The sequence below is a fragment of the Lichenostomus cassidix genome, chromosome 4, assembly GCF_008360975.1.
Source record: "Lichenostomus cassidix isolate B80296 chromosome 4, HeHo_3.0, whole genome shotgun sequence".
Classification (NCBI taxonomy): Eukaryota; Metazoa; Chordata; class Aves; order Passeriformes; family Meliphagidae; genus Lichenostomus; species Lichenostomus cassidix.
The window spans coordinates 29,293,417-29,319,429 of NC_139484.1; the positions used below are offsets into that span (position 1 = coordinate 29,293,417).

The following is a 26,013-nucleotide window of genomic DNA, read 5'->3' on the forward strand; positions in this document are numbered from 1 at the left end:
CCTTGCCACTGCTGCTCATACAGTGCTGCATCTTTGCAGTTCATGGCACAAATATCCATAGGGCCCTGGAGATACCATTCCAGAGGCTGTGCACCAGCAGGATTCCCTTAAACAGGACAAGATAGCATCAGCAGGTTGCTGGTATGAACTTTGCAAAGTTACTGGCCCAGCTTTAACACAGATGTACACTGCATAGTACAGATGGGCACGTACTGTGCATGGCGCAATAGGTGAACAAGGAACACAATTCAGGCATCCCTTATCCTCTAACAGAATAAAGAGCACATCTTTCCCTTTTGGCATTAGTAGTAGTACACATAGGCTTGAAACTCTGTCAGAAAACTGTTTGGTAGCAGAAAATGAAAAAAATTGTCTTGTGTTCCTAGGCAAGAATTTCAGGAGTCAGAGAAGCCAACAATCAACTCTGGCAGTGAAAGTTAATCTTGAGTTAAAAACCCCAAGATTTTATTATTAAACCATGAGAATTGCTGTAATAACATAATAACAATGTATAAATAGAGTTTCAATGTTCAAGATAAATGGCTAAGTGGTGGGAAAAACAAAATTATCATTATCGCTGCAATGGGTTAGGAATAGGGAGCCTGAATTTTCAGTCAGGTGCTTATGTTACACAAAATTATATCTGCATGTATTTACATTCAAGAAGAAGTCAATTTTCAACATTGCCTGAATGATTACCAAATATTTGCACACTGCAATTTTAAGTGTTACTTAGCTGTATTTGTGGTTACAGCTGTGGTACTTCTTAGCAGAAGATGTAAATATTTAAACCTCAGGAAATTTTTGTTTGCTTTACTGATTACATGCTCATGATTTAGCCTTGAATAACTAATAATTTCATATATTTTCTTTTTTTTTTTTTCTTTTCTTCTCTGATTTCACCTTTTATCACTTAGAAATACCTTATTCCTGCTTTTCATTAAGTTGGAAGCAACATGTATTCTTAGCAGAATGACTCAGTGGTATTTTTCCTCCCTTACACACTGTTTTGTCCTGGTGTGTCCTGGCTGCAAAACAGCTGACCCACTTACCAAACAAGTGTGCTAGAGACCTAATTGTACCCTGAGACATGTCCAACATCATTTAACTGTGGTGATTTTCCGGCCAGAGTTTTCTTTCCAGTAAGTCTGTTTGCTGGCTTGTTAACAAATGAGGAACAATTCGTGTAGCACAGGTGGAAGGAAGAGTTCTCAAACTCAATGTACTTTTTTCTTTCAGTTTATTTTTGAGGAGAGAGTAAAGGTTAATCATTATTTGTTTAAAAGACCTTTCTTCAACTCAGTATTGATTAGTATTTTTGTCAGCCACTGGCATGCTATCCAACACCTTCCCATTATTCATAGAAAGCCTTTCATCAGTAAAAAAAATCAGAAGAAACATGTTTGTGTCATAAATTAGTTCCAGAATATCAGAATAGCCTTATAGCTGTCTTGGAAAAACAACTGGTTTTTAAGCTTATACTTACTTGCCTTAAGAATCCAACCTGAAAAATCAGTCTACAACATTTTAGAAATGCTTTAGCGACATGTTTTAAAATTTCCAATGGGGTTTTATTGCTGTTTAGCTGAAATCAAGCTTTATTGCTGTTCAGTGGACTTGACTTGAACTTGCGTTTTTTTAGATGCTCCAGAAGGTAATTTTCCTATTTAAAAATAAATATTGAAAAATCCCAAATGGCAAATGCTGAAAAAAATCCCTACTATGCTTTGCTATCCATCACCAATATGTATCACCCTGCTTGCATTACTAAACAGATTAGTGGGCAAAACCCCCTTTGCTAGGTCAATCAATGAGTGAATGATAATTAGGATGAGATACAGAGACAACTAAAAAGCTGTCTAGTAGTGAAGTTATGCTGATGGTGTTCTAGAAAGCCAACTACACCAAAGTGAAAATGAAAAAAAAGTTTTGTAACTTACCGTTCTCTTTCAGTATTCAAAATATGGGCAAAAGGTAAGTCACAACATTTTTGCCAATTGGATAGAACACTCTGTGCAGCACACTTCTTCCTCACCCTTTCGGAAATGAAATTTATCAACAAAAATCAGTTGCTCTGCAAGGGAGAGCCTTTAGTTTCTTTACACTTGTGATACCAGTACAGGTACTGTGTTCAGCTGTGCTTCAGCTCAAATACTGCTGGTAATAATTGTTTCTTTGAAAACTGAGTAAAGAACAATAAACTTTATTCAAATCTTAGGGTATAAAGAGTGAACTTATATCTAAAAGAAAAAAAAAAAGGAATGTAATATAAGGGAATGAAGTCTATATAATTCAGAAGATAACTCATTTTGTTGTTTTGTTGTGGCTGAGGTTTTCTGAGTCCTGGAACATAGAGCATTATACCTCAAAATTCTAAAAATCTACTAAAATACTACAAAAACCCAAGCCATGCTCAGAGAAACATCATTACTGAGCTTTGAGTTGTTTATGTCCTGTAATGGGGTATTTGATGCAACAGAGCAAATTCTCTGCCTTTACTGATTTACAGAGCCTATTTTCAACTGTTGATTCATTTAGAAAAGGTTGGTATTCAGACTGTCTGCAGAAGAGAGATTGCAGTGTATACTTTACCTTGAGGGCAAGAACAGTGAACTCTATTTGTTAAACAAAGAGATACACTAATTTGTTGGAATAAGATAAGTAATAATTTCAAATATTTGCTGAGTATTTTGTAATTAGTTGAGAGGACAGAACCTCAATAAACTAAACAGAGCCTACTTCAATAATCGAACATATAGGCTGATATTATTGGTTTGGACACAAACTTATTGACAACATTAAAGGAAATACAGCAAAAATGTAATGTATTTTGCAATAAAGCCCTAGCCTGTGAAATACTTTGCTTGTACTTTTTTAAGCGATCAGAGAAAGCCTGACTGCCAGAAAAATCCTAGAAATATAATGGAAAGTGTAGTTGCTTTGGAAAAATGTACTCTATGTTGTCCTCCCCGACTTCCAGGATTAGGTTTGAATGCCATTAATTCAGGATGACGGACATAGAAGAAGAAATTCCACATTTCTTTAACACATTATCTGTGCTCCATGCTGGTGCACAATTCTGTTTACAGGGAGAGAAGCACAGGCTTAAGTTTGAAACATTAATAGCAGTAGCCTATTAAATGTAAATATAAGTATTCAGGGTAACAGAAGGAAAGTGAAGCTCAGATTTATCTAAATGTGAACCATGAGCAGAAAAAAGTATTTTTTTTAAATCTGTAATAATTTTCTTTCCCCTATTTCTCACAAATTATGAGAGAAGTTCTGGTTTATTCTTAAAAGTTGTACAATAAGCAATGAATTCCTATCATGTGAGTGAGTTATGACAGCTTTTATTGTTGACCCATATCCCCTATATAGGTCACAAATACAGTCAGGTCTTTTACTAGCACTTCCTGTGTACGAATTTCACATAGGTTTTTTACTGATTGTAGTTTCTTTTGAGCTTCACCGACAACCACACAGTGCCATCTGATGGTCTCAAAGAGCAATAAACTGTTCCTAAAATCTGTTCGATCATATAAAGTCCAAAATCTCAAAATTAAGACTTGACTATCACAGAGAATTGCTTCCCAAACATACCTGGAAAAGAACCTCTATATAATTTGCCTCTGTTTTCGCGAAAACAATTCTAACCTCATGAATGAAATAATGGGCTCTGAGCTAACCATTACTGCTCAGGATGGAATGGTGATGGTAATGAAAACTCAGTCTGTTTTAAGAAAATAATTTGTGAAATGGAGGGAATAGAGGTAGTGAATAAATTACTTTCTCAGAAAAATTGATTATTTTGCTTGAACTTCAATAAGCTTATTAAATAGTCTACTTATTAATGTATAAATTGAATAAGAAACAAATTCGCTGTGGGAACCAACAGAATACAGGCTTTGATCCCTTTATCACTTCACTGCACCATTGCAAACAACAGAAACAATCCTAAATCCTTTCCTCATGTATTTGGGAGATCAACTTAGTAATAGTCTTAGTAATTAATACATGTTGGATATAAATTCTCTTATACACATGCCAACATTCATATGAAAATTTGCTAGAATTGTATTTAAGATTCCACGAGGCCCTCGAAATAGTTTCTGACTAAGCAAGTTCCAGTCCTTCACAGAACCATGAGCAGTGGCTGTCAAAATCCATGCTACAAAAATACTTGAAAGGAGTTAAAAGAATAAAGCACCTTCTAGATTCCAAGACTGTTGCACCAATGTGAACGTGAATATTTATTTCTTAATGCAGGTAACATGTCTGGTTCATCCGGGGAGAAAGAAACGCACGCATTTGCCTCTCTGCTCAGTGCAGCACAGGGGATGCTGGTGGGAGCAGGTGGCACTTTTTGGGGCCAGGGATGGCTTTGCAGGCGAGGAGGGTGTGGACAGCGGTGAAACACAGCCACCTACCGGCCTCTGGCTCGCCTGGTGTCACCAGCCAGCTCTTCTCACGCCCAGTAAATCAGTTCTGCCGCATGGAAACTTGGCCAAGCCATTCCACCGGAACTTTTACTTACACTCATGGGTTACTAATGATTGTGTTTATCAGTGATGGGAATTTATTTTGGATATGTTTAAGCACAGAGGGAGGACTGCAGCACTTTGGTAATGGTGTCTCAGCCGAGGCGAACTGCATTTGAGTTTCACCACAGGATTTGAGAGCATTGCATGATTTGCTGAGGATTAGCCATGTTTCCTGCCACATTGCAGTATGTTGGAATCTGACTGCAATGTGTTCCATATTGAAACGCACATGGAAGACACTTTGAAATTTATCTACAGAAAGCATCTGTTTTTATGTCTATGCCGATATTTGTGTATTTTGTACCAAGACAGTGCTCTTTCTGGTTCTTGCCTCGAAGTTTACTTTAATGAGCAATAATATAATAATACACAATAAATATATAATTAGGACAAAGCAATCTGGAGTCAACGATGCACACATAACATGAAGTTCCCGCCCCACTCTGATTATCTGGATGTTTTATAGGACTCAAAACCTGCAAATTTTCAACATAATAATTAAATACTTTCATAAAGTAATAATAAAAAATTAGGTCCTCTATGTGCAGGGAACTAACTTTTCTTTCTTTGTGACCTCCTTTGTTCTGCCTGTTTAATAACCCAGCACAGGAATTCTTTATTACTTCTCAGACACTGAAAACATTAGAAGATGTTGCTTTAGAGCCTTATTTTGCTATAGGAGAACATTGTACCTCCCTAAATAAAGAACCAAATTCTAAGATCGCAGCATGACTATTTTCTATCTTAGCTCAATTGCATTACTTCTAATCGCAATTTGAAAATAACTGAATGTCTTATCAACAATTTTTAGAAGTACTTGTTTATTTATTTTCAACATGGCTGCTTTTTACAACAGTAAAACCCCCTCTCATAATCACCATTAGCATTGTCAGTGTTGCACCAAGCCTCTTACTATTCACCATTCTTGCAAAGACTCCCAATTTTATTATTGTATCATTTGCAAGATATAGTTCAAACCAATTGGAATAAAAGCGTACTTGTTAAGGAAGGCCAGGCTGACACAGCGTCAGAGCAGCACTAAGACTCTGGTTCAGGCACAGTCCTCATTGATGTCACACTCGGAGGAGTCGCTCTGAAGCATCTGCACACGATTAGCCTCCCTGGGCTGTCCAGAGACAGCCCTACCGCTCAGACCGCAGCTCTGGGAAATCCTTCCTCCTTATATATGAGGGATTTCCTGGGTTGGTGACTTTTTCCTCACGCCCAGAGACTAGAAATTCAGTCCAGGACCTGAGAAACCCTTCCTTGTCAGAGCTGAGACATGCGCTCCCAGAGAGAAAGCCTTATTTTTTAATAAGCACAGTTTCATTAAAACTTCATGACCGAACTATTTGACACGTGTCAAATAACAGGCTGTTATCCCGAGCTTGTAGTTTCCCCTGTTGAGATGAAGCCCTGCGCTCCGGTAGCCACACGGGTGCCCCGCCAAGCCCGCATCCCGGGATGCCGCAGCCCCGCTCCCTGCCGCCCTGCCCCGTGTCCAGCACGGGCCCCGGCACAACCCGAGCCAGGGAGGCCCCGTTCTGGCACGGCACGGCACGGCTGCACCCAGCCCTGCAGCCGACCGGCGCTGTGCGCTGCACCAGGGACACGGCGCTGTGCGCTGCACCAGGGACACAGCGCTGCGCCCGCACCGCTCCCGGCACTGTGCCCCGCGCACGCCGGGTTTATAAACTTCCTCCCGCCCCTTTTCCCGATCGCCTGCGCAGGCCGCAGCTCCTCCCCAGCCCGGAGTTCGGCGGCCGCAGCCGGGGCGGTGCCCGCGCTCCCGCCCGCCGCCACCATGAGCTGCGCCGCGCTGCTGGGGCTGCGGGGGCCGCGGCTCCTCAGGGCTGCCGCCCGCCCGACCCGCTGGAGCCGCCGGCGCAGCGCGGGCTGCGAGCCCCCGGCGGGCGCCGCGGTGCGCATCGGCTGCGCCTCGGGCTTCTGGGGGGACACGGCGGCCGCAGGTGGGTCGAGGCGGCTGCCCGGGGGGCGGTGAGGAGACACGGCGGGGCGCGGGGGCCGGGCGAGCCGGGCGAGCGGCGGTGGTCCCAGCTCCACGGGCAGCCCAGCGCCACGGGCAGCCCCGTTGCGCAAGCGGCCGGGCCGGGGCTGCCGCCGCACGGCCGGGCGGGGCTGGCCGGCACCGGGGCCGGGACAGGGGCGGGCTGGGGGTGCCCCGGGGCTGACGGCGCCTTCTTCTGCCCCGCCAGTGCCGCAGCTGCTCTACGGAGGGAAGCTGGATTTCCTCGTGTTCGATTACCTCTCGGAGATCACCATGTCGCTGCTGACGGCCGCCAAGGCCCGCTCTCCCGTGAGTAGAGCCGCTGTCCGGCCCCAGCATGCCGGGCTCGGCCGGGGCGGGTGCGCTGCCGTGCTTGCCAGCCTGCCGAGCTCTCCTGCAGCCCGCATCGCGCCCGAAGGGTGTTCAAAACAAACCCGCTTACGGGGACGCGCTTTCTTAAGTATACTTTTTACTGTCATGGATTTATTTGCATCCGTTAAATTTCATACAGTAAAAGCGTTCATGTCATTTTCTCTCTAAACAGTTGGAGAGATAGTTGTTGTTCCCTGTTTTCTGTGTTAACCAAGGAAAGGGATTGGGTTGACCTACCTGTAAGAAATGGTTACAGCTCTTCATTATTTCAGGTTTTAGGTTACACTCCGGATTTTGTCTCCACTGCCATGGCTCCCTATATAAAAGATATTCACAGGAAAGGTATGATGCTCCTTGCATGGGTTTGTGTGTTAATTCAGTACACCTGCTTATGAAGGCAGGCTGAGAGAGTTGGGGCTGTTCAGGCTGCAGAAGGCTCCAGGAAGATCTTTCAGCACCTTCCAGTACCTAAAGGGTGCCTTCAAGAGAGCTGGAGAGGGATTTTTTACAAAGATGTGTGGTGATGGAAGGCAGAGTGGCTGTAAACTGAAGGGAGGGAGGGTAGATTTAGATTACCTACTAGGAAGAAGTTCTTTACTGTGAGGGTGCTGAGGCACTGGAACAGGTTGCCCAGAGAAGTTGTGAATGCCCCATCCCTGAAAGAGTTCAAGGACGGGTTGGATGGAGCCCAGAATAACCTTGCACACAGCAGGGGACTTGGAACTAGGTGATCTTTAAGGTCCTTTTGACCCAAACCATTCTAGGATTCTGTGAAAAATCCCATTGGAATTGGTGTGGGTGCAGGTGTGATGCTGAAATTGGGTTGATTTAAGATATTTGCTGTAATTGTAAATACATACATATATTTCCATGTATTTCTACGATAGCTTTAATTTGTGAATGGAAAATGATGGATCTTTTTTAAAACATGAGATTTAGATGCTTTCAAGGTAATTTAAGTTTTTCAAATTTGCCATATATTTGTACTGTATGACATTAGTAAAGCTTCACTTTGTCTACTACTGTTCCTGTAGGAGATGTTAGATGCTGTCTGCATACCTCATTATATGTGTGTTTCTGGTCACTTTCTCCTTCCATTCATAAAGGATAGATGAGAAGTATCTATATCAGTTATTCGTCTCTAAACAATTTTGTATTGGCTTATTCTGATTGTTTCACAGGTTAAATGTGGTTCATATTTTAATGTGGTTTTAGTATTTTGCTTCATTGAATATCTGTGACCTTGCAAAGGGGATAACCTTGCTTGTGTTTCAGCACACATTTTAGAATACAGGTGATTGATTATTGATGCTGTTGAACTTAATTTGCCTTTTTTGAATTTTTTTTATTAGGTGTTCGTGTCATCAGTAATGCTGGTGGAATTAATCCACTTGCTTGTGCAGCTGCCCTTCAGGAGGTGGCAAAGAAAGCAGATGTTGATTTGAAAATAGCTGTTGTTGCTGGAGATGATCTGATGAGTGAGGTATTTCACTTTGTTTTAAATCTTAGTAGTATGAGTCTATATAGCATGAAGGTGGCATTTACTGTCCCGTAGGAACTTACTTTGTGTATCTTTATGCGGTAGTCTTTTACTATCAAAAGCATTATTCCTTCATTTTCTTTTTAATTTTTTTAATGCATGAATACAGTTCTTGGCACATCTTATTTTTGGGATATGATAGGGGTGAATTTTATAAGCTTGTGGATCTGCTGTTTAGCTTTTTGAAGCAAAATGTGGATCTGCTGTAAGATCTTCCTGTTCTTTAGGAGAAGCTATTACATGCTGTTACTTATTGCTTCTGTCTAAACTACGTGGTTATACAGGTCAAATTTTCTAAATATGGTGCAGCTACTGTGCATTCGAATGTTTATCCTTTCTAGTTTTTTTAGTAGTTTACAGGCATTTCCTGATGTTACTTTGTTTATAGGTAGCTGGTTTTCTGTTTCTAAGTAATTGGTTTGCTGCCAGTAAGGTAATGTTAAATGAGAGGATTGAAGTTTAAATATTAGAAAAAAAAAAAGATGAAATATATGGGATTTTTTTGCTTAAATAATTACACTTTATGTGTGAAATCTGCAAAGAATGTTTGTCATACCTGAAAAGGTACTGGGAAAACATTTTTTACATAACAATGGTTGAGAGGGGAGAGGTTTGCACTGTAGTTAAATCTCTGCCTGTAACTTGGAAAATTATTTATCTGCATAGGATCTGTTACTCCTTGCATGCTCTTGAATGTGGAAGATCATCAAGTAAGATTCTTTATTTGCAAATTATGTGCAGTGCTTGGACTTCCTTTTAACAAACTTCTACCTTACTGAAATTACTTTGCTGTCTGTGGGCCAGAATTTCATTACTGGTACAGCAGTGAAATGGTTGTTATTTGAGCTTGTTATGGACATGTCTGATCTGAAATGCATTATTTTCTATGCTGCTGTCAGTACAGAACTTACAGAAAGAAAAAAGGCACAGTTTTTACTGTCTGCAGACAACTTTTACTGATACATGAAACATGGTGAATTGCACTAGGGAATGTTACTTACGGTTTGGAAGATTTTAGTCATTACTGTAGAAGACCAAATTAATTAAGAGTTAAAGGGTTCCCCCCCCACCCCCAGATCCCAACTCTAAACTAGTATTTACAGTTTACATAAACTGTCTATGCTATCACTATACCATCAGTCCACTGGATTGCCAACCTGCATGGTCAAAAACAACCCCCAGCCCCTCCTTCCCTGGAAACACAACCTATTCTAAGTATCATACAGAGCTGCAGGATTAGCCTTGTTCTCTGGTTGTGACACCATTGCGGTTGTGGCAAACACACTTCTGTTGACAGGCTTTGATTTATTTAGTCCTACAGCAAATTAAGACACCTTAAAACCAGTTTATTGTGGTTGGTCATGGGGGAAAGAACTCACATTTTTTAAAGACTTAGTTTCCTGCATGCTGGAAAGGTTGTGGTTAAAAGTGTATCTAAGGCTTTTAGCCATTCAACTGATTTGTATTGTTAATACTTTTAATAGTTATACTTTGCTTAGAGTTGCTATGAAGTGAATCTGCTGTTTGATACTAATGAAAGGCTTACAGTAGAAACTTCAAAATACTCATTTCTTAGGTGTTCTGCTTGTTTCCTAACAGAAAGAGAGCTTAAAAGAAGCTGGTATCACTGATGCAGAGAGTGGCAGGCAATTTCCAGAGAATATTCACAGCATGAACGCATATCTTGGGTGAGTTACTTTAGCAAGTTGTATTTATTATGAACAACTAAATTTAACACATTAAATACTGGAATTTGTTTTGATTTGCAATTAGAACCACTTAGTATGTGAAGTTCACCTTTGAATTATTCAGGCAACCAGAAAAAAATCTGTTTGTAACTTGTAAATAAGTTTTTGTTCACAGCCTTGTAAGTTATGACTCCTTAGCAATAGAGCATCTGAGAGTCATCTAGTTTTAGTTCAAGCCAAAATAGTGTTAGTTTAATTACAACAATTGCAAAAGTGCTTTTTCATATGCTGAATATTCTGTTGTAGCATGGAGTAGTTTACAGTGTTGTCACTAGAGAAGTGCAAGCGAGGAATTCAAGTACTGGGATGTAGAATGCCATAGGAAGTTGTGTTAGGTTGCTCTGAATGATGTGTCATGCTTTGTACTATTGAAATTTTGGAAACTGACTTTTCAGGATAGTCACCATTTTGAAAGATCTCCCTTTCCTCCTTTATGATACTCAGGGTTTCCATAAATCTTTAAATGCAGGTGTTCTAGCTATCTCTTTGTGAACAGTCACATTTTCATTGTCACCATCCATTTCAGATTAATCAATGTCAATCAGGTCTAGTAAAGGGGAAGGACAGAAGGTTTGAGAAATGGGACAGTGGTTACATGCATCTCTTCCACTTGATGGTCCTGGTGATCCTGTTCTTGCACAGTGCTCTTGAAGTTGGACAATATCGCAGAATCTTAAACCACTTAGGTAGTTGACCTGAAAGGTTTAAAATTGGAGGACAAACTCACCAGGCTTTATCTATGAAGAATGTTCATCTTTATACACTCATCTATAAATTAAATGGTTAATGAATCTCTGAAAAACACTATTTTCTATAATTGATGGCAGAAGTGTCCCTCTCTGCACTTTGTTCAAGACAGTTTCTATGGACATCTAGACAAGTGTTTCAGTTATGTTGTGTAGGTACCTGAATTTGATAGTGTCCTGGTAACTGCTCTGTAAAATACTCCTTTAAAATCCATAACAACAAGTTGGTTGTTAAAGTTGATTTTATTGATTTCCTGATGGATCTTTAAGTGATTTTTAACCCGTGTGTGTCAGGGAACTATTTTTTAAATGGTGCTTTAAGAAGTGAAAGTACTGCTGTGTTTTGTCATTTCTAGTGCAAGACCAATAAGCAGAGCTTTAGACCTTGGAGCTGATATTGTGGTGACAGGTAGATGTGTTGACAGCGGGATTGTATTAGGACCACTCATTCATTCTGTAAGTACAAGTTAATTTCCATATGATAATGAATATATGTGGATGAATATTCAGCAGTCATTATCAGACAATTTTTGTTCCGTATTAAAATGTAGATACTAAATTAAAAATAACGAGCATCTTGTGTTTTTTTTCCTTACATACATGAAAAGTTTTCAGCTTTCAGTTCTCCTAAATTTATAGCAGGGATATTTGTTAATTTGTGTACCATCAAGGTGGAAAGCATGGGTGAAATTAAGGAAGTCTTAGCCTCTTTCACCAGTATTTCAGTCTTACCATTTGTTTTGGGTTTTTTCCCCTTGCCTTTCTTCAAAATTTGGTGTGCAAGTATATTTTTCTTTACCACAATGTGTCGATAGTAGAGCTCATTCTGGTTGAGGGGCAGAATGTGAGGTGGTTTGAAATACTGGGTTTTTTCTTCAGTGCATAAGTAGTTTTGTTTAAAGTAGTCAAGTTTCAATGTAGCATTTCTGAAATTCCTTGAAGTTAAAAAAAATATACAAGCAGGGTATGTAGTTTTCTGAAGTGTTTTTAGTAGGTTTTCATGAATTTTTGTGAAGGATCTCACATGGTGAAATATGGAAGCTTTCTTTTGGTGCATATTTTAAAAATCTAGGAGGGTATATGCCTAGTTAAAAACATGCTTTCTAAGACATCACGCTCTCTCGACTTCATGCGTGTCAAATGTTGCCTAATTAATTTTCCATCTAAAATTTCCATTATGACTCATTATTTTATTCATTGCTGTTTACGTTCTCAGAATAACAACTGCCAGTGTGTATTATTTATTCCAGAGAGACCTTATCTAATGTATTAAACTGTTCTTAGAAAGATTCCTGCAAAGTGCTAAATAAGAAACAATTACTGTATTGCTTGCCCTGGGTTGAACTCAGGGAAAACATTCTAGTTAAAATTTCTAGTTACACAGAAAGCATACTTCCAGTTTTTAGGGATGACTGGTATTACTCCAGGAACTGATAATTTTTGAAAGTTGAAGAAACCTAGTGGTTTGTTTAGGTAACACAAGATAGGTGCTAGGCTTTTATACCTGCAGGTTGTGCAGGTTTTAGGTAGTATGGATGTTGCACTTCCAATATTTTTGAAGAAAGTATGACTTTAGGAGTTTAGATTTGTTGGGGTATATTAATAGGAGGAAAACCGAAATATGTCAGAGGGTTTTTTTGCTAATTTGCTGTATAGGAACTGTTATTTAGATTTCTACAGTTAAGTAAAAATACATCCAATGCATTGTTACTCAAAGCAATGAACATACTATGTGCAGTTTTCTGTACTGTATGAAACTCCATGTATTTAAAATATTTATGTTTTTCTTCTAGTTTGGCTGGAATAGGGATGACTATGACTTGCTAGCTGCGGGAAGGTAAATGATATAAGAAGAAATTGGGTAAATTTATATTTCATACCATAATGTCAAGATACCAACTTTTCAGCACATAATGATTTTTCATATTATCATTGAATTAATTTATTTTAATGTTTTTGTTCGGTTTTGAGTTCTTTTTTAAGGCTTACTTACTACTCTCACTTGGAATTGAAATTATAGAAACTTCTTTCTGGAACCAGCTGAAAATAACAAAAGGAAGAAAGGGTTGAAAGATTTTGTTTAACAGCTTAACTTTCTGTTCATCTTGCATCAAGAGATGAAATCTTGCAGTGCAGACCAGTGATTCCAGCTTCTTTCTGTTTGGCCATCACTGTTGATAGTTGGGATGGTCGCAGGTCTTACTCTGAAAGATGCACGAAAGCAGGTGGGCAGAGGGCAGCATCCCAGTATGGTTTTGTAGAAGCTCAGTGTCAGTTCTCCCATTTAGAAATCGTTGTTGCAGTCCTAAGGTTAGAAATCTGTTCCAGAAAGCACAAGGTAGAATTTATGCCACCTAATTAACATTCTGCATTATTTGTCTGAGTTGAAGTACCCATAAAAATAGTGACTGCTTAGACAGGTAGCCTGAGCACACTTTAGTATTAATGTGCTTGAACCTCCTGTTTCTTGAGAATAAATGTGGAGAGAAATTCATTCAGGTTCCATTGAATTGAGGATGATAGAGATGAAGTTTTTCCTCATAATTCTGTTGAATATTTATAGGCTATCACAATCAACATTTGAAAATAGTTATACATAACCGTAATACATTCTGTCCTTCATATTGGAGGTGAGGTCTTCTATCTCTTCATTTAAAAATGGGCTTTATTTAGTTACACAAAGTGCAGACTGCAAAGATACTAAATTTATATCAAGACTTGAAATGACTTAAGGAAACTTGCTTTTAGGTGTTAGATAATCTTCTAGGTATTCATTTTTGCAGGAAAATTTTTCTTGTGAAAGTTAGTCCTTGAAACACTATATTCATCTTTCAGAATCCCTTGTTATGCTTAATGCATAATTCATAATTGTATTAAATAGTTATAGAGGAAAATAGCATGTTTTTTTATTTGTATCTCTATTTCCATTGCACTGTTGTATTTTAAAGCTGGATTTTTGAAAATTGATTTTACATTATATTTAGTTATTTTAATGCCATTTTTTCAGTCTTGCAGGTCATCTCATTGAATGTGGTGCTCAGTGTACAGGTGGAATATTCACTGACTGGCACACAGTACCGGACTGGTAGGTAAACCTGACAGCAGCATGCATGTTTGTAGTAGACCAAATATTAGGTTTTTCGCTTATATCTGTGTTGTGAAAACTGCTTCTACCTTACTCTTTTGGGGGAGGCAGTATGGGCCTCTTGATATTTGCCACCTCAGTGTTACTTTTCTGCAAGGTGTGTTCTCCCTATTTAAATTTTCCTTTTTGATCAGACAGAGTCTTTCTTTTGTTAAGCTCAGCAGATTTTGAAAAAAAAAATTAGCCCTTAGATTTTTTTTTTCCTTTTTAGGCTTTTTTTTCCTGTTTCTTTGTTGTTCTCTGCCTTTTGAAAAGCTTTATTATTGACTTCCATGCATGATTGTAATGGAGAATACAATACTGATATTTTGGGTGCTGTTACATTAGTCTTTGGTTAGATCAGAGTTACCTACTGGTCAGTCACAAGTTTTACATAATTTGCTTTGGTAGGGATGAATATATGCCACAGTTCTGTCCTCCTGAGTAACCTGATAAACACAAATGTGTTGAATGGTCAGTCTTTCCATAAAGTTCTGTGTGTATCTTGAGTTCAGATCTATTGAATTAAGAATGTCACGCAGGTGTGTTGTTCTGCCTGCTGAGGGAGCCTGCTTTTTACCAACTTGTTTTTAAGAGTAGTTTAAAAGTAGTTGGGGATTCCATTTTTTGCATAGGATGAGTGGTTCTGGCTGCAGTTACTTCTGTATTTCTTGGGATGAGAGGGAGGAATCTTGTCCTGTGCTGTATCATGACAAAGTCAGCACTTCTTTTATGTGATGGAGGAAAGGGCTGAAGAGCAGCAGGAAGATGGAGAGAGGAGTGCTTTAATACAGCATGTTGCTGCTCCCAATGACTATGGTCCAGGTGGATGAACCAGCAGGATGTGCCCTGCTATCTGAAGAGCTCTGGTGCTGCCTGGATTTTTTTCTTCTCTTTGTAGGGACTGCTTGTGCTTCAGAGTGTGATCCTAAAAGATGTGTTCTGCTTTTCTGAGTTCTTGAACGCTGCTGGTTTGAAGGTGAACGCATGTATGGCATTGAAAGAAACAGGGTCAGACATTCCTGCTCACCTATTGGAAGGCTACTGGCCCTGAACAAACTGAACTCACTCTTCATTATTGTGTTTTTATGGGAAATCAAAGGAGAGCGTTTATAGTGTCAAGTCACTCAGTCTGGTTTGGAAATTTATAATTCCTATTCTGATGTCTCTCTCAATTAATTTAGTTAGGCTGTATCATGAAGCTTCTTAAAATCTTCTGTAACTGCGGCTCCAGAAGACATTGCTTTATAAAAGAATTAGAAAAGCCAGAATACTAATTTTCTTACTAAAATGTTTGATGGGTCTTTATTTTTAAGGATTTTTCTGTGAGGAATCTCAATCTGGCTTACAAAATAAAAAAAAGAAATTTGAACATATTAAGCTGTGAGCTACTTGGGTGGGAATAGTTAATTTTATGGATGAGTATATGTAGATGAATATGCATAGCTATTGGTTGTATATGTGTAAAATCACACAACTTTGTCTAAAATCATAGTAGGTTTGTGGCTTAGAGCTGACTGGTGCTGAATTGAATCTCTGCTAAAGAATATAGAAGTTTATCACCTGATACTGCTCTGTTACCTTGTCCCCATTGGTATGCATACATACCCTGAAACCATACTGTATTTGTGCTAATATAAAAGTTTTATTTATATACCTTCAGTTTAAGTCTGTTAAAGAATTGATCATGATACCTTAGACCTAGTCAGTTTGTTTGCAGATTTTAAGTCTTAGACATATAATTGATGAAATTCTTGAAATAAAACCACGTGACATATCAGCGTATATGATGAGCTCCTAAAACTAGTCAAAACCAGAATAATGTGTGAGCTTTGATTTTAAGTTTGGGGATGTAGAGGGGACATTGACTTCACTGACTGAAGTGGATTTGTGATCCAGCCCATCCATTTAGGGTATGAGGAGAAGGAAGGTAAGGAGGAGATTAATTTGATAAATTTTGGTTTCCTTATAAATAGTTGTTTACTATATTTAGGCCCAAAATCATGAAGGGGAAATACCATGAAAGCTTTTGGGCTGCAGAAAAATGTGTTTCCTGTTTAATAGTTTAGTAGTAACCTGCTCACTCTTTGATTTAAAGAAACTTGGTGTCATGGGATTTTGATTTTTTTAGGCAGTCTGAATCTGTTTTCAATGCATGCAGATAATGCATTCATAATAATGTACAATAGTAACATGGTACCTCAGTCTCAGTAGTGACCAAAACATGCCATATCTGCTGCCAGTAACACTAGCTATATTAGAAATAGGTCAACAGAGCTCTGATAGAGTTTTCAGAAGTTACTTGACTGTGTCTGTTAATGATTTCTCCCTCATTTAGGAAAAACTACATTTTTAGGAGTCTCCTGAAAGTAAGTGTGCATAATTTAGAACTCAGTAGATTATTATGTCTGTGATACATAGTGTTAAATCCAAACCAGCCTAATTCAATCAGTAAATAGGAGGAGGAGGAAGCCAAGTTAAATTTGTGTTTGTCATTAATGTACCTTTCACCTGTCAATTTCCTACTGCCATGAGTGCGTTTGTGCAGCAGAGACCAGAAAAGCTATCCCATGCACTTACTGATGTCTGGTGACTGAACACTGGAGGGCAGCCTCTGTCCTCCTCAGGCCTTACTGCAGAAGGAGAGCTTGGTTAACCTTAGACTGAGGTAATTTCTTTGACTGTCTTTGGGGTGTTTTTCTCCCCAAGAAAAGTAACCCATGTGGCTTTTCTGTCTTTGGCCGGTGAAGGAGATGTAAATGTACTGCTAGGAAGGACTGATGGGTATGATTTTTTTCTAACTTGTAAACAAAACCCAAAGTATTTACTGCATTTCAGGTTTATAAATCTTTCCTATCTATTGTTTATGCATAAGCAATTGAGTCTTTAATCTAAATGAAGCCAGGCAAGTTAGAGCTTCCATTCTGTGCATATACTATCATGTCTCAGTGAATATACAGGCACTGGATTGAATCCACTTTATTCATCCAGCATAGTTTAGTTAGTGGGTTTTTGGTGTTTTGTGTGGGGTTTTTGTTTGTTTATTTTTAATCTTCTTGAAATGTTTGATGCAAATACTTCTGGGAATTCAATTCCACTGCAGAAGAGTGCTTTAAATCTCAGGAATATCTGTGTGGGTATATTGTGGCTATTTAATGGTTAGCTATTAAAACCTAAGCTAGTCTTTAATTTTCTCTGTTGTGTCCGTAAAGTATGTTTTTTAATGTAAAACAAGTGAAGTGCTTGTGACTCTCCAGGTTACTTCATTGATAGATGCCAAACTTGCTTTCTGTGTATTGACCTAAGGCACTGGGATTTCTTTAAATGCACTGGGTGTATCTCCTTAATGCATTTGACTTAAAGGTGGGAGTCTTGAAGCTGTAAGGTTTTGTGCAGTTTTCATGAAAACAGGCAGGTAGAGGAGACTGTTTATTTTTCCAGTGAGGTGGTAGCTGCTTGACCGTCCTCATGTGGATTCTCTGATGTTTATCAGAGTGCAAGAAACCATTAGTTCGGAGTCTGTAGAAGACTAATGTGCATTTTTAAATGCTGATTTTAAGTTAGCATTATCAAAAAAGTCACTTACTCCTTTTCTGCTACTTGTGTAGTAATATACATCAGCAGATGGTCAGCAGAAGTGCTAATCATCACTGCTCCCTATTTAATGTCTAGAGTGCAGCTTGAAGAGTGGAGTTCATGTCATGTGTCAGAATGAACTGTATTGCCAGAACTATATTGCTAATGCACAGCTCTCTATTTAATTTCATTTGTCCTCAGACATTGCTGTCTCTTACTATTATTTAGTGCCAGTGGGTGATTAGTACATTGTTTTGTTTTGTTTTGAAATGCAGGAGAGAATAAACTAAGGCTGATCAGTAGAGTAATCATTTTGAGGAGATGATAAACACTGACATTTTGCCCTAAGCCAAGAGTGTACAATGGTTGAGACTGCATAATCCTCTGGCCTGTGATGACCAAAAGGGTAAGTCAATAGCTGTAGTCTCTTAAGGGCTGGATCCAGATTTCTTAATTTGGGACTAGAACAAAATCCAGCATGCAGGTCCCATTCAGCAGTGTGGAATGTTTTTTTTTTTTTTTTCTCTGTAGCACCATCTATTCAGGCAGCTGAAAACACCAGGCACCTGGTCTCTAGCCTGAAATTGTCTGGCCATTATAAGTTTAGGTACAAGACATAGTCTGAAATGCCCTGGTCAGAGGGGATAAATGATGCAATCAATACATTTTGCCTAAAACAGACTTGCTTGTTAGGAAAGGTTTTGGTACCTACATGTAAAGAGATGCTTATACCTTTACCTTTTAAGTTTGTCCTGAGCTTGCTTGATATATTATCAGTTTTGAATCTGTTGTCAAAACACTGCTAGAAGTGGTAGCAGCTTCTGTGTTCTGCCTAATAGCAAAATATTCTGGTTAAAATACATAGCTAGGGAGTTGAGAAGCTTGGCTTAGTGCTGTCCTTGGTGTGACATCCACTGAGTCACGTCCCAGGAAACTGCATTAGCTGTAAAGCTGAAAGTTCATACCACAGCATACTTAGATCCTGGTTCACTTCCATGTCACACACATTGCTGTGGCTTTTGTGTTTTCTTTCTTGCAGCAACTTCCCCTGCAAGTAAATGTGCTATACTACTGTCCCATCTTCTGTTGCCAGTAATCTCAGTCTAGCAGTAGTGACTAGAATGAGATATTTGAGGGATTTGACACTTTCTGAGGGGAGAAATAAATGTTCTGTCTCAAGTAGTGTCTTTCTCCCTGAGCCAAAATAGTGGCCATGGATTTTACTTGTAATGCAAATGGTGTAAGAAGTATGGGAATACAAGAAGGAAGGTTATCTTGATGGCTCCTCAGAGGCTGAGTAGTGCATTGTCCCAAAGTAGACAGGGAGGAGATCCCTGCTTAGCTCAATTCATCACCTGTGATGAGCCCATAAATTGTGACATTTCTGAGCCAAAACTGAAGAAAAACCAGCATTTTACATGGAAAAAATTAATCTTAGAGTAAGTTTTTGGCAGGCAGAGAACTGACAGGACACTCAGTTTCAGAGTCATGATTACTATTGAGAGTAGGTTGTTGAGAAGGTGGCTTCAGCAGCTGAACCAGTTTTGTAACTTGATTACCCCTGTGCTGTAAGTCTTCACCAAGACCTGCTTTAACTGTTAACTTCCATCTAGCCCCATCTTGGAGGGGTTTTCTGAGGTGTAATCTTAGCTTAGGTCTCATTCAGTGCTCTGATTTATTACTGCATATAATATATTTACTTGTTAAATAGCAAACATGCAATCCAAAATGGATCTTTTTAGATCAAAAAATGGTAGTTATCTCCCTTCACAAACTGATGTATATTGTGTATTTTGAACCTGTGCTAAATGAACTGCTTAATATTTTTAAAGTCTTTCTTGACATTTATCTTTAGTACTGTATTTGATTTATATAATTAGAATTAATTGTAGTAGTTCCCTTTCAGAGCTGTTTCCATTGCTTGGCAGTGCCTCATCCTACATGGGGATTTTTGTCACTGCAAATTCTTTTATTGTTGCAATAAAAGAATTGCAATAAAGATGCAATTCTTTTATTGTTGAAGGATGGCACTTAGCCAGGGTAGCTTTGGATGCCATGACCATAGTTGCTGCTAAAGTTTGTAGTTTGGTCATTATTCCCCTGCTACACTATACAAAAGTACAGCTTGGCTGTGGGTTATGGACAGCCTAAAGTTGGCATGTTCCTCACAGAGTAGATGTCATATGGTGTGTAGTCATTCAGCAAAACCTACAGGTGAGCCAGGTAAAGAGTCTCTGTTGTAGAAGTGGATGTGCTGGTCAAGGTGATGGTGTGATTATAGTACCCGTGTTGTACCTGATGCAGGCAGCTGCTGAAGAGCTATTTATGCCAGGTTTATGTGGCTGTCACTTGACTGGATCATGGGAGTGACAGACCAGTTTGTTTCTAAGTTGAAAATTAATTTTAAGTAATGTCTTAGCAATTTACAAAATACGATTTTCTCTTAAGCGTCCATATGTTAACGCAGGTTATTACTGGCATCTGCTACAAGATAGTAGTGGATATTTGTATTTTCCCAGTCATCCAGTTACAATACAGGTAGAATCCAGGGGCTACTTACTCAAATCGTTGCATCTCTGTGTTGTGAATTGTTAAAAAAGTGAGGGAAGCTTTCGGGGCTGGCGTGACCTGGAGGAACACACAATCTTCTGCAACTAACTGGCCATATGGGAAAGTTCATTGTGTGGTGGTGTACCCTGAGGGGGAAATGAAAAAGTTGTGTGAAATGAAGTTGAATCAATGTTAGTAAACTCAGTGGTTCAGAGCAGGAAGTTGAGTGTCTACAGTTTACTTCTTCCTTCAAAGCAAAGATGGCTGGGGCGTAGGTGCAGGAATGTGCTGTGTAAGAGTGGCATGTGCTGGTGTCTGAGATCAGAGTGGGCTGCAGCAGGGACACTGGCTGTCAGTGCAGGGACATGGTCTGCACTGGGTGATCTGTCTTCATGGGAGTGATGTCTGTTTTGGGTGGGTGATCCAAATAATCTGCATTGAGCTCACCAGCTGGGCACTTGGGGCTGTTGTCTTAAGACAGGTAGATGGTAGGGTCAAGCACAGAAACATGGCACTGAGAGGGTAAAAGCTTAATTATAATCTGTTCACTCTAATGAATTCTAATTAGTTTAATTAGATTAATTCTAATCAGTTCTGCTTTGTTACACTGGACAAATCAGCAAGCTTCCTGCCTGTGTCTCCTTACATCTAAAATTGGCATAAATACATGTTAGTCTGGTACCATACATTAATGTTCCAGACCAAGAATTGAGAGGTTTTTTGGGTGTTGTTTTTTTCTGTGTCACACTTTAATATTTTGGATATTACATACTTCCTGCTACCATGTTTTCTCTCTCCTCTTCCCCCTCAAAAAACGCCCCCACTAGAATAACCTGTATGTAGAACTGTTGATTCCATTCAATTCTTTGCATTTCCAGGGTGAGCTTTTTTGTTTCCTATATGTGTTTAGTGGTTTAAATAGTTTCAAATACCAGCCAAATAAAGTATTATCTTCACAGATTTGAAGTGGGCTTTTCTAGGTTTCTACCAGCTACCATACTTTTCAAGTTTGTAAGTGTTAAAAGTTGCTGATCTCTGGTAACAGATCTTGTATCTTAATCCTTTTTTAAAATAATGGAGTTATGTTTGAATATTCTCAATGATAAGGAATCCGCTCAAACTCCCATGAACTTTTACAAATGTCCCTTAAGAGTTCACTGGGGCTTTTTGCTTACTTTCTTCCAGACTTTGTGGATTTATGTTATACAAACTGTGTTCACGTAACCTTTACTGATAACCAGTTCAGTTGTATGTTCAGCGCATTGTTACCACTAGCACCCAAAAATAATTAAATGGGGGGATGGACTGGTTTTAAGTTTGTATGAAAGACCTGAAAGTCATTGACTTTAATGAGTGGGGTGAAGTTCACCACCTTTCATTATTAGGACCTTTTTAGAACAGTTTAGCTTTTGCAAGGGACTATGTCTGTAACTCCTCGTTTTGTGTTCATTTCGTGTCTCTGGGACACTTGCACGAATTTCAGTCTTTCTTTTAGAGGGAAAGGAGCCAGGTACCCATTGTAGAAGAATATTTGCATTCTTAATTCTCTGGTACTTCTAAAAAGTTTTAAATTCTTAATTTTGCTCAAATTCTCTACAAATAAATGAAAGCTTTTTAGCTAGAAAAGCAGATGTCTGCAACTCCTCCACGTAATCCTGAAATTCTGCCCTGCTACTGTAATGATCAGTATACACCTCTTACTATGAGTTATTTGATCACTTTTTGTATATTATGCTTATGAGAATATAAGGAGGAAGAGGCATAATCTAATTTATGAGCATGTCCATCATTTCAGTGCTTTTCTTTTTGCTGTGCCTTACAATTTGCTATCAGTTCTGTCTTCTATGTGCTGAAGATCTTAACTTTCATATGTTTGTGTTTTCCAGTAATGACTCTTCCATGTATAATTTATTATTAACATGTGAAATTATCCTTTGTAGGTGTGATTATTCCTGTTTCCTGATTCCCTTCATCTCTGAGGTTCCCAGCACAGTTTGTTCTTCCTGCTTTGACTGCCTTTTTACAAATCCGGAGTGCAGGATGTGTTTAGATGTCTTCACTGTCTTGCTGTGGGTGCTGCTGTAGTCAAACGGGGCTAGAATTAGCAATTGTTTGTTTTCTTATGAATTGATATCTTTAATCATAGTCCTTATTCTTTCAGCTTCTTTTCACTTGAACTGTTCGGTTAGTGTCCTTCTCCTTTCCTTTCCCCACATCCATGTTTGCAGTTGGTAGCTGTTGTTATATCTGTGCTTCTTTGCCAGACAGTAGCTATGTCCTCATTATTTTAGTTGAGCAGTTTGTTCAGTGCTTTTTCTTGTGTATGTTTCTGTAGAAACAGCCAGATAAATCGTAACTCTTGATAAGTTTCATTTAATTGGTCATTACTATGAAATTCTGGTGTGGTGTTAATATTTATTTTCACTTTTCCTTTGTATTTATAGATTTTTTTTTTCCTTAATGTTTTTCACATTCTAGGCACAACATAGGCTTTCCCATTGTAGAATGTTCCTCTGAAGGAGACTTTATTCTTTCCAAACCACCAGACACAGGGGGACTAATCTCTTTTGGCACTGTAGCTGAACAGTTGGTGTATGAATTGGGCAATCCTCAACGCTATCTTTTGCCAGATGTTACATGTGACTTTTCCCAAGTTTCCATCACTGAAATTCCAGGTTAGTACTCGTACATGTAAAGATGTCTATCTCAATGAAGTGTATTATCAAACAAAACCAGCTAATTTAATTTCCATATAGTCTCTGCATACTTCTTGTTAAATCAGTTCCTTAGAGATTCATACTCTATTAAACTGATATTTTCAAGGACTTCTGCTAGAAATTCTTTTAGAAATTTTGAACGTAATCTCACTTATCTTGCTGGCTGACTAATTCATATTTTCAATTACTACTCCTTTTCCTTTACTTCTTAATCCATGCATTGCACCTATCAAGTCCTTAAACTGTGTATTCCATGTGAGCAACATTGAGACAGCTTCACTATGATTTAAGTATTTTTTTAAACTGCAGCTAAATTTCTTGAAAAAAGGTTTTGTACATGTTTTAATTTAGCATTTGAAGTGATAGTAACAATGTAAGGTTGTGTCTTTCAAAGCACTAGTTGGTAATGGTGTTTTTCTTGGACATTTAGGTGGATCTTAGTAAGTGGTAGAGGCATGATTAGGCACAGGATTTCCACCAGAGAATCTTTTTTTAAAAAGTCCATTTGCTATCCTCAAAACACTTAACAGCCAGTAAACTAAAGGTGGATATAATGTATGTTCAGGATTTAGCTTCAAAAGCAAAACAAAAAAAACCCAGGCTTAACAGGTTTGAAGAGCTGTAATTTGAGTAAGACAGCTTGAAAAAATTTTATCTACAGTCATCTAAAGTTTGCTTTTTTGCTGCACCTATATTTTTTTCATTCTAGTGGAACTTATCTGTGACGGTCTGCCAAGTGTCTTTCTAAAGCTTAGAACAACTGAAATCTCAAATTAAAAACTTAGTGTGATAAAACCCAGAACGTGGTAACATAAAAAATATTTTACTTTCGTAATAAAGTACCGTAACATGGTACAGTGAATCTTCTGCTCATGCACACATAACCCAATGGCAGTCTGATAAGGCCAGCTTGCTGCTCTTAGCCCCTAGTCTTTCGCTTTTAAAAAAAGAAACCCTAACCTTCCTATGAACTTTTAGCTTGCAAATGACCTGATATGACATGTTTGAACTTAAAATGAACTTTCACATGAACTTTCAGTTAGTCCTCTTAGAAATATAACAGATGGAAAATGGGCAGATTGCTTAAATATTTTCGTTTGAAGTGCTTTGACATGTACACCAGTAAAAACAGGCAAGCTATCTAATTTTGCTGCTTATATTGCCAGTTTTATTGTCCTGCTGGATTACTTGCAGTGTTTGAGCTGAGAGGTGCTTCTGTTTTCTTTTTGCCAATGGATGCTGTGCATTTGGTTTTGTGGTATTTTTTTTTCTTTGTATTACTCTTTCACCTGGAACATGAAACTCTTCCAGATATTTGCCGAGAATGGAGGGATGGAGCTCTTTGTTGGGAGAGTTAAATTCACCTCGTGTCAGTCTTGAGAGAGAGTGATGATGTCATTTGAGTGGCGTGTAAAATCTGTACTAATCACATTTACTTTTTTAGATATGTTCTGATCTGATCTTTTCAGGGTATTTGTGTAGAGCTTTGAACTGCTTCTTAAATATTTGCAAGCACAGGTTAAGTACAGGTGAACTACAGTATAATTCTGTCTCTCAAACCTGAGGTGCTGCTCCTGCACTGCTTATTTTCTAGGAGTAGCACCTACTGATTTTCTCCAGTTCAAGCTTGAACCTGATGCCATCATAGCATTTCCTCCTTTTTTTTGTTTTTGGGCATTAATATTCCTAATGCTGAACACAGTTGTTGCCCTTGAACATGTATTCAGACTGTTTCTGATATTGACGAGAAATCTAAATTTAAGTTATCCCTTCACTTACTAAGCTATCAGAAAGTAGCTCTCCCTGGTTTCTCGCCTTGTTTTGATTATTTACCAAGTGAGGAACTGCAGTGTGCTCCAGCCAGCCACAGTAGATTGTGTGCTCTGTGTGTGTCTGTGTGTGTGCAGTAACTGGACATTAAGTGGAACATAACTATTGAGTCCAAAGTCCTAAGGCTGCTTTCTGTGTTAAGTATTTCAGAAGTGCATGAATAAACATTTCAGTCACCCTTTTAAAAGGCTTGTGGAAGTCATAAATTCAGTCACCAGTTTGCTGCTGTTCTTTCTAAGGCAGGAAGGACTGTTTTCTGAAAGGTGCTCTCTTCTGTGGCAGTATAGCTATCAGTGATTTGCCTTCTAATTAAGTTCATTTGATGAATACATATCACAAAAGAATGTCTTTGAAGTTGTATTGAAGAAGCTTAAATACTGATTTTTAACCACTATAGGTTTTGATGGTGGAGCAGTGAAAGTTTGTGGAGCCAAGGGATTGCCTCCTTCAACATTTTATAAGGTATTATCTCATTCTGTGAAGTGAAAGATACTTTTTGATTTATAAAACCTTAAATTTTGGAGAAAATGCTAAAGCTTTGCACTGTCTTCATCTTCTCTGCTCCAGGGATAAAAGAAAGAGGAGGAAAAATTGAAAAGGCAAAGCTTATTTGATACATAAGGACCTGTTGCTTTGTTTAAGAAGTGTATTTTTGTATAGGTAATGATTGCCAGAGGGCATTTATAGCCTATCAGTACTGAATTCCATGTAACTTCATAATACCTTTATCATTAGGTAAATGCCACTTATCTTGATGGCTTCAGAGCCACTGCTGTCTGTCCAGTGGGAGGCCCAAAGGCAGTACAAAAAGCAAAACGCACCGCGGAAGGTATTCTGCAAAGGTTGGTATTTGAGTCTTGGCAGGGGTTCTGGCTTGCTTTTTTTCCAGAGATGATGAAAATAGAACAGTGACACATGATGGCAACATTACTAACCTTGTAAGAATCCCAGAAGATTATAGTTTTCCTGTTGGGATGACATTTCAAGACTTAAGTAGCCTGTTCAGAAAACTGTTTTCAATATATAACTACACTTCAGCTACATTTGACAGAGTGAGAAAAGTCTCAAATATTTTTGAAAATAGATGGTTGGATACTGGAAAGAAACCCAAATCAGTGAGGGAAAAGCAGTGATTCAGATTAAATTTTATTGGATACCAGAGATAAACCCATGTGAAACTAGTTTTCAGCAACTTTCACAGAATTTTTTGTAAAAGGTCTTAGCAATATGAAATACAAAGGCTTGGAGACTCATAACCTCC

The 26,013-nt window shown here is 38.6% G+C and overlaps 1 protein-coding gene across 4 annotated transcripts in view; it reads left to right on the plus strand.

The window, feature by feature from the left end:
* The first annotated feature begins 6,289 nt into the window (after positions 1-6,289).
* The window catches only part of LOC146438176 (uncharacterized), a 55,987-nt gene continuing 36,263 nt past the window's right edge, over positions 6,290-26,013 (plus strand). For 2 of the 4 annotated variants that reach the window (XR_014851681.1, XM_085058562.1), the window contains exons 1-11: positions 6,290-6,511; positions 6,758-6,858; positions 7,194-7,263; positions 8,274-8,404; positions 10,061-10,149; positions 11,312-11,411; positions 12,749-12,792; positions 13,963-14,040; positions 22,684-22,880; positions 25,150-25,214; positions 25,488-25,594. Coding sequence is in view for 3 of the 4 variants with exons in the window: in XM_085058562.1 (XP_084914688.1) it covers positions 6,346-6,511; positions 6,758-6,858; positions 7,194-7,263; positions 8,274-8,404; positions 10,061-10,149; positions 11,312-11,411; positions 12,749-12,792; positions 13,963-14,040; positions 22,684-22,880; positions 25,150-25,214; positions 25,488-25,594 (1,148 nt within the window). In the remaining variant the exon portion in view is untranslated. The remainder of the gene's footprint in view (positions 6,512-6,757; positions 6,859-7,193; positions 7,264-8,273; positions 8,405-10,060; positions 10,150-11,311; positions 11,412-12,748; positions 12,793-13,962; positions 14,041-22,683; positions 22,881-25,149; positions 25,215-25,487; positions 25,595-26,013) is intronic. The other 2 variants (XM_085058560.1, XM_085058561.1) reach the window with 2 other exon arrangements.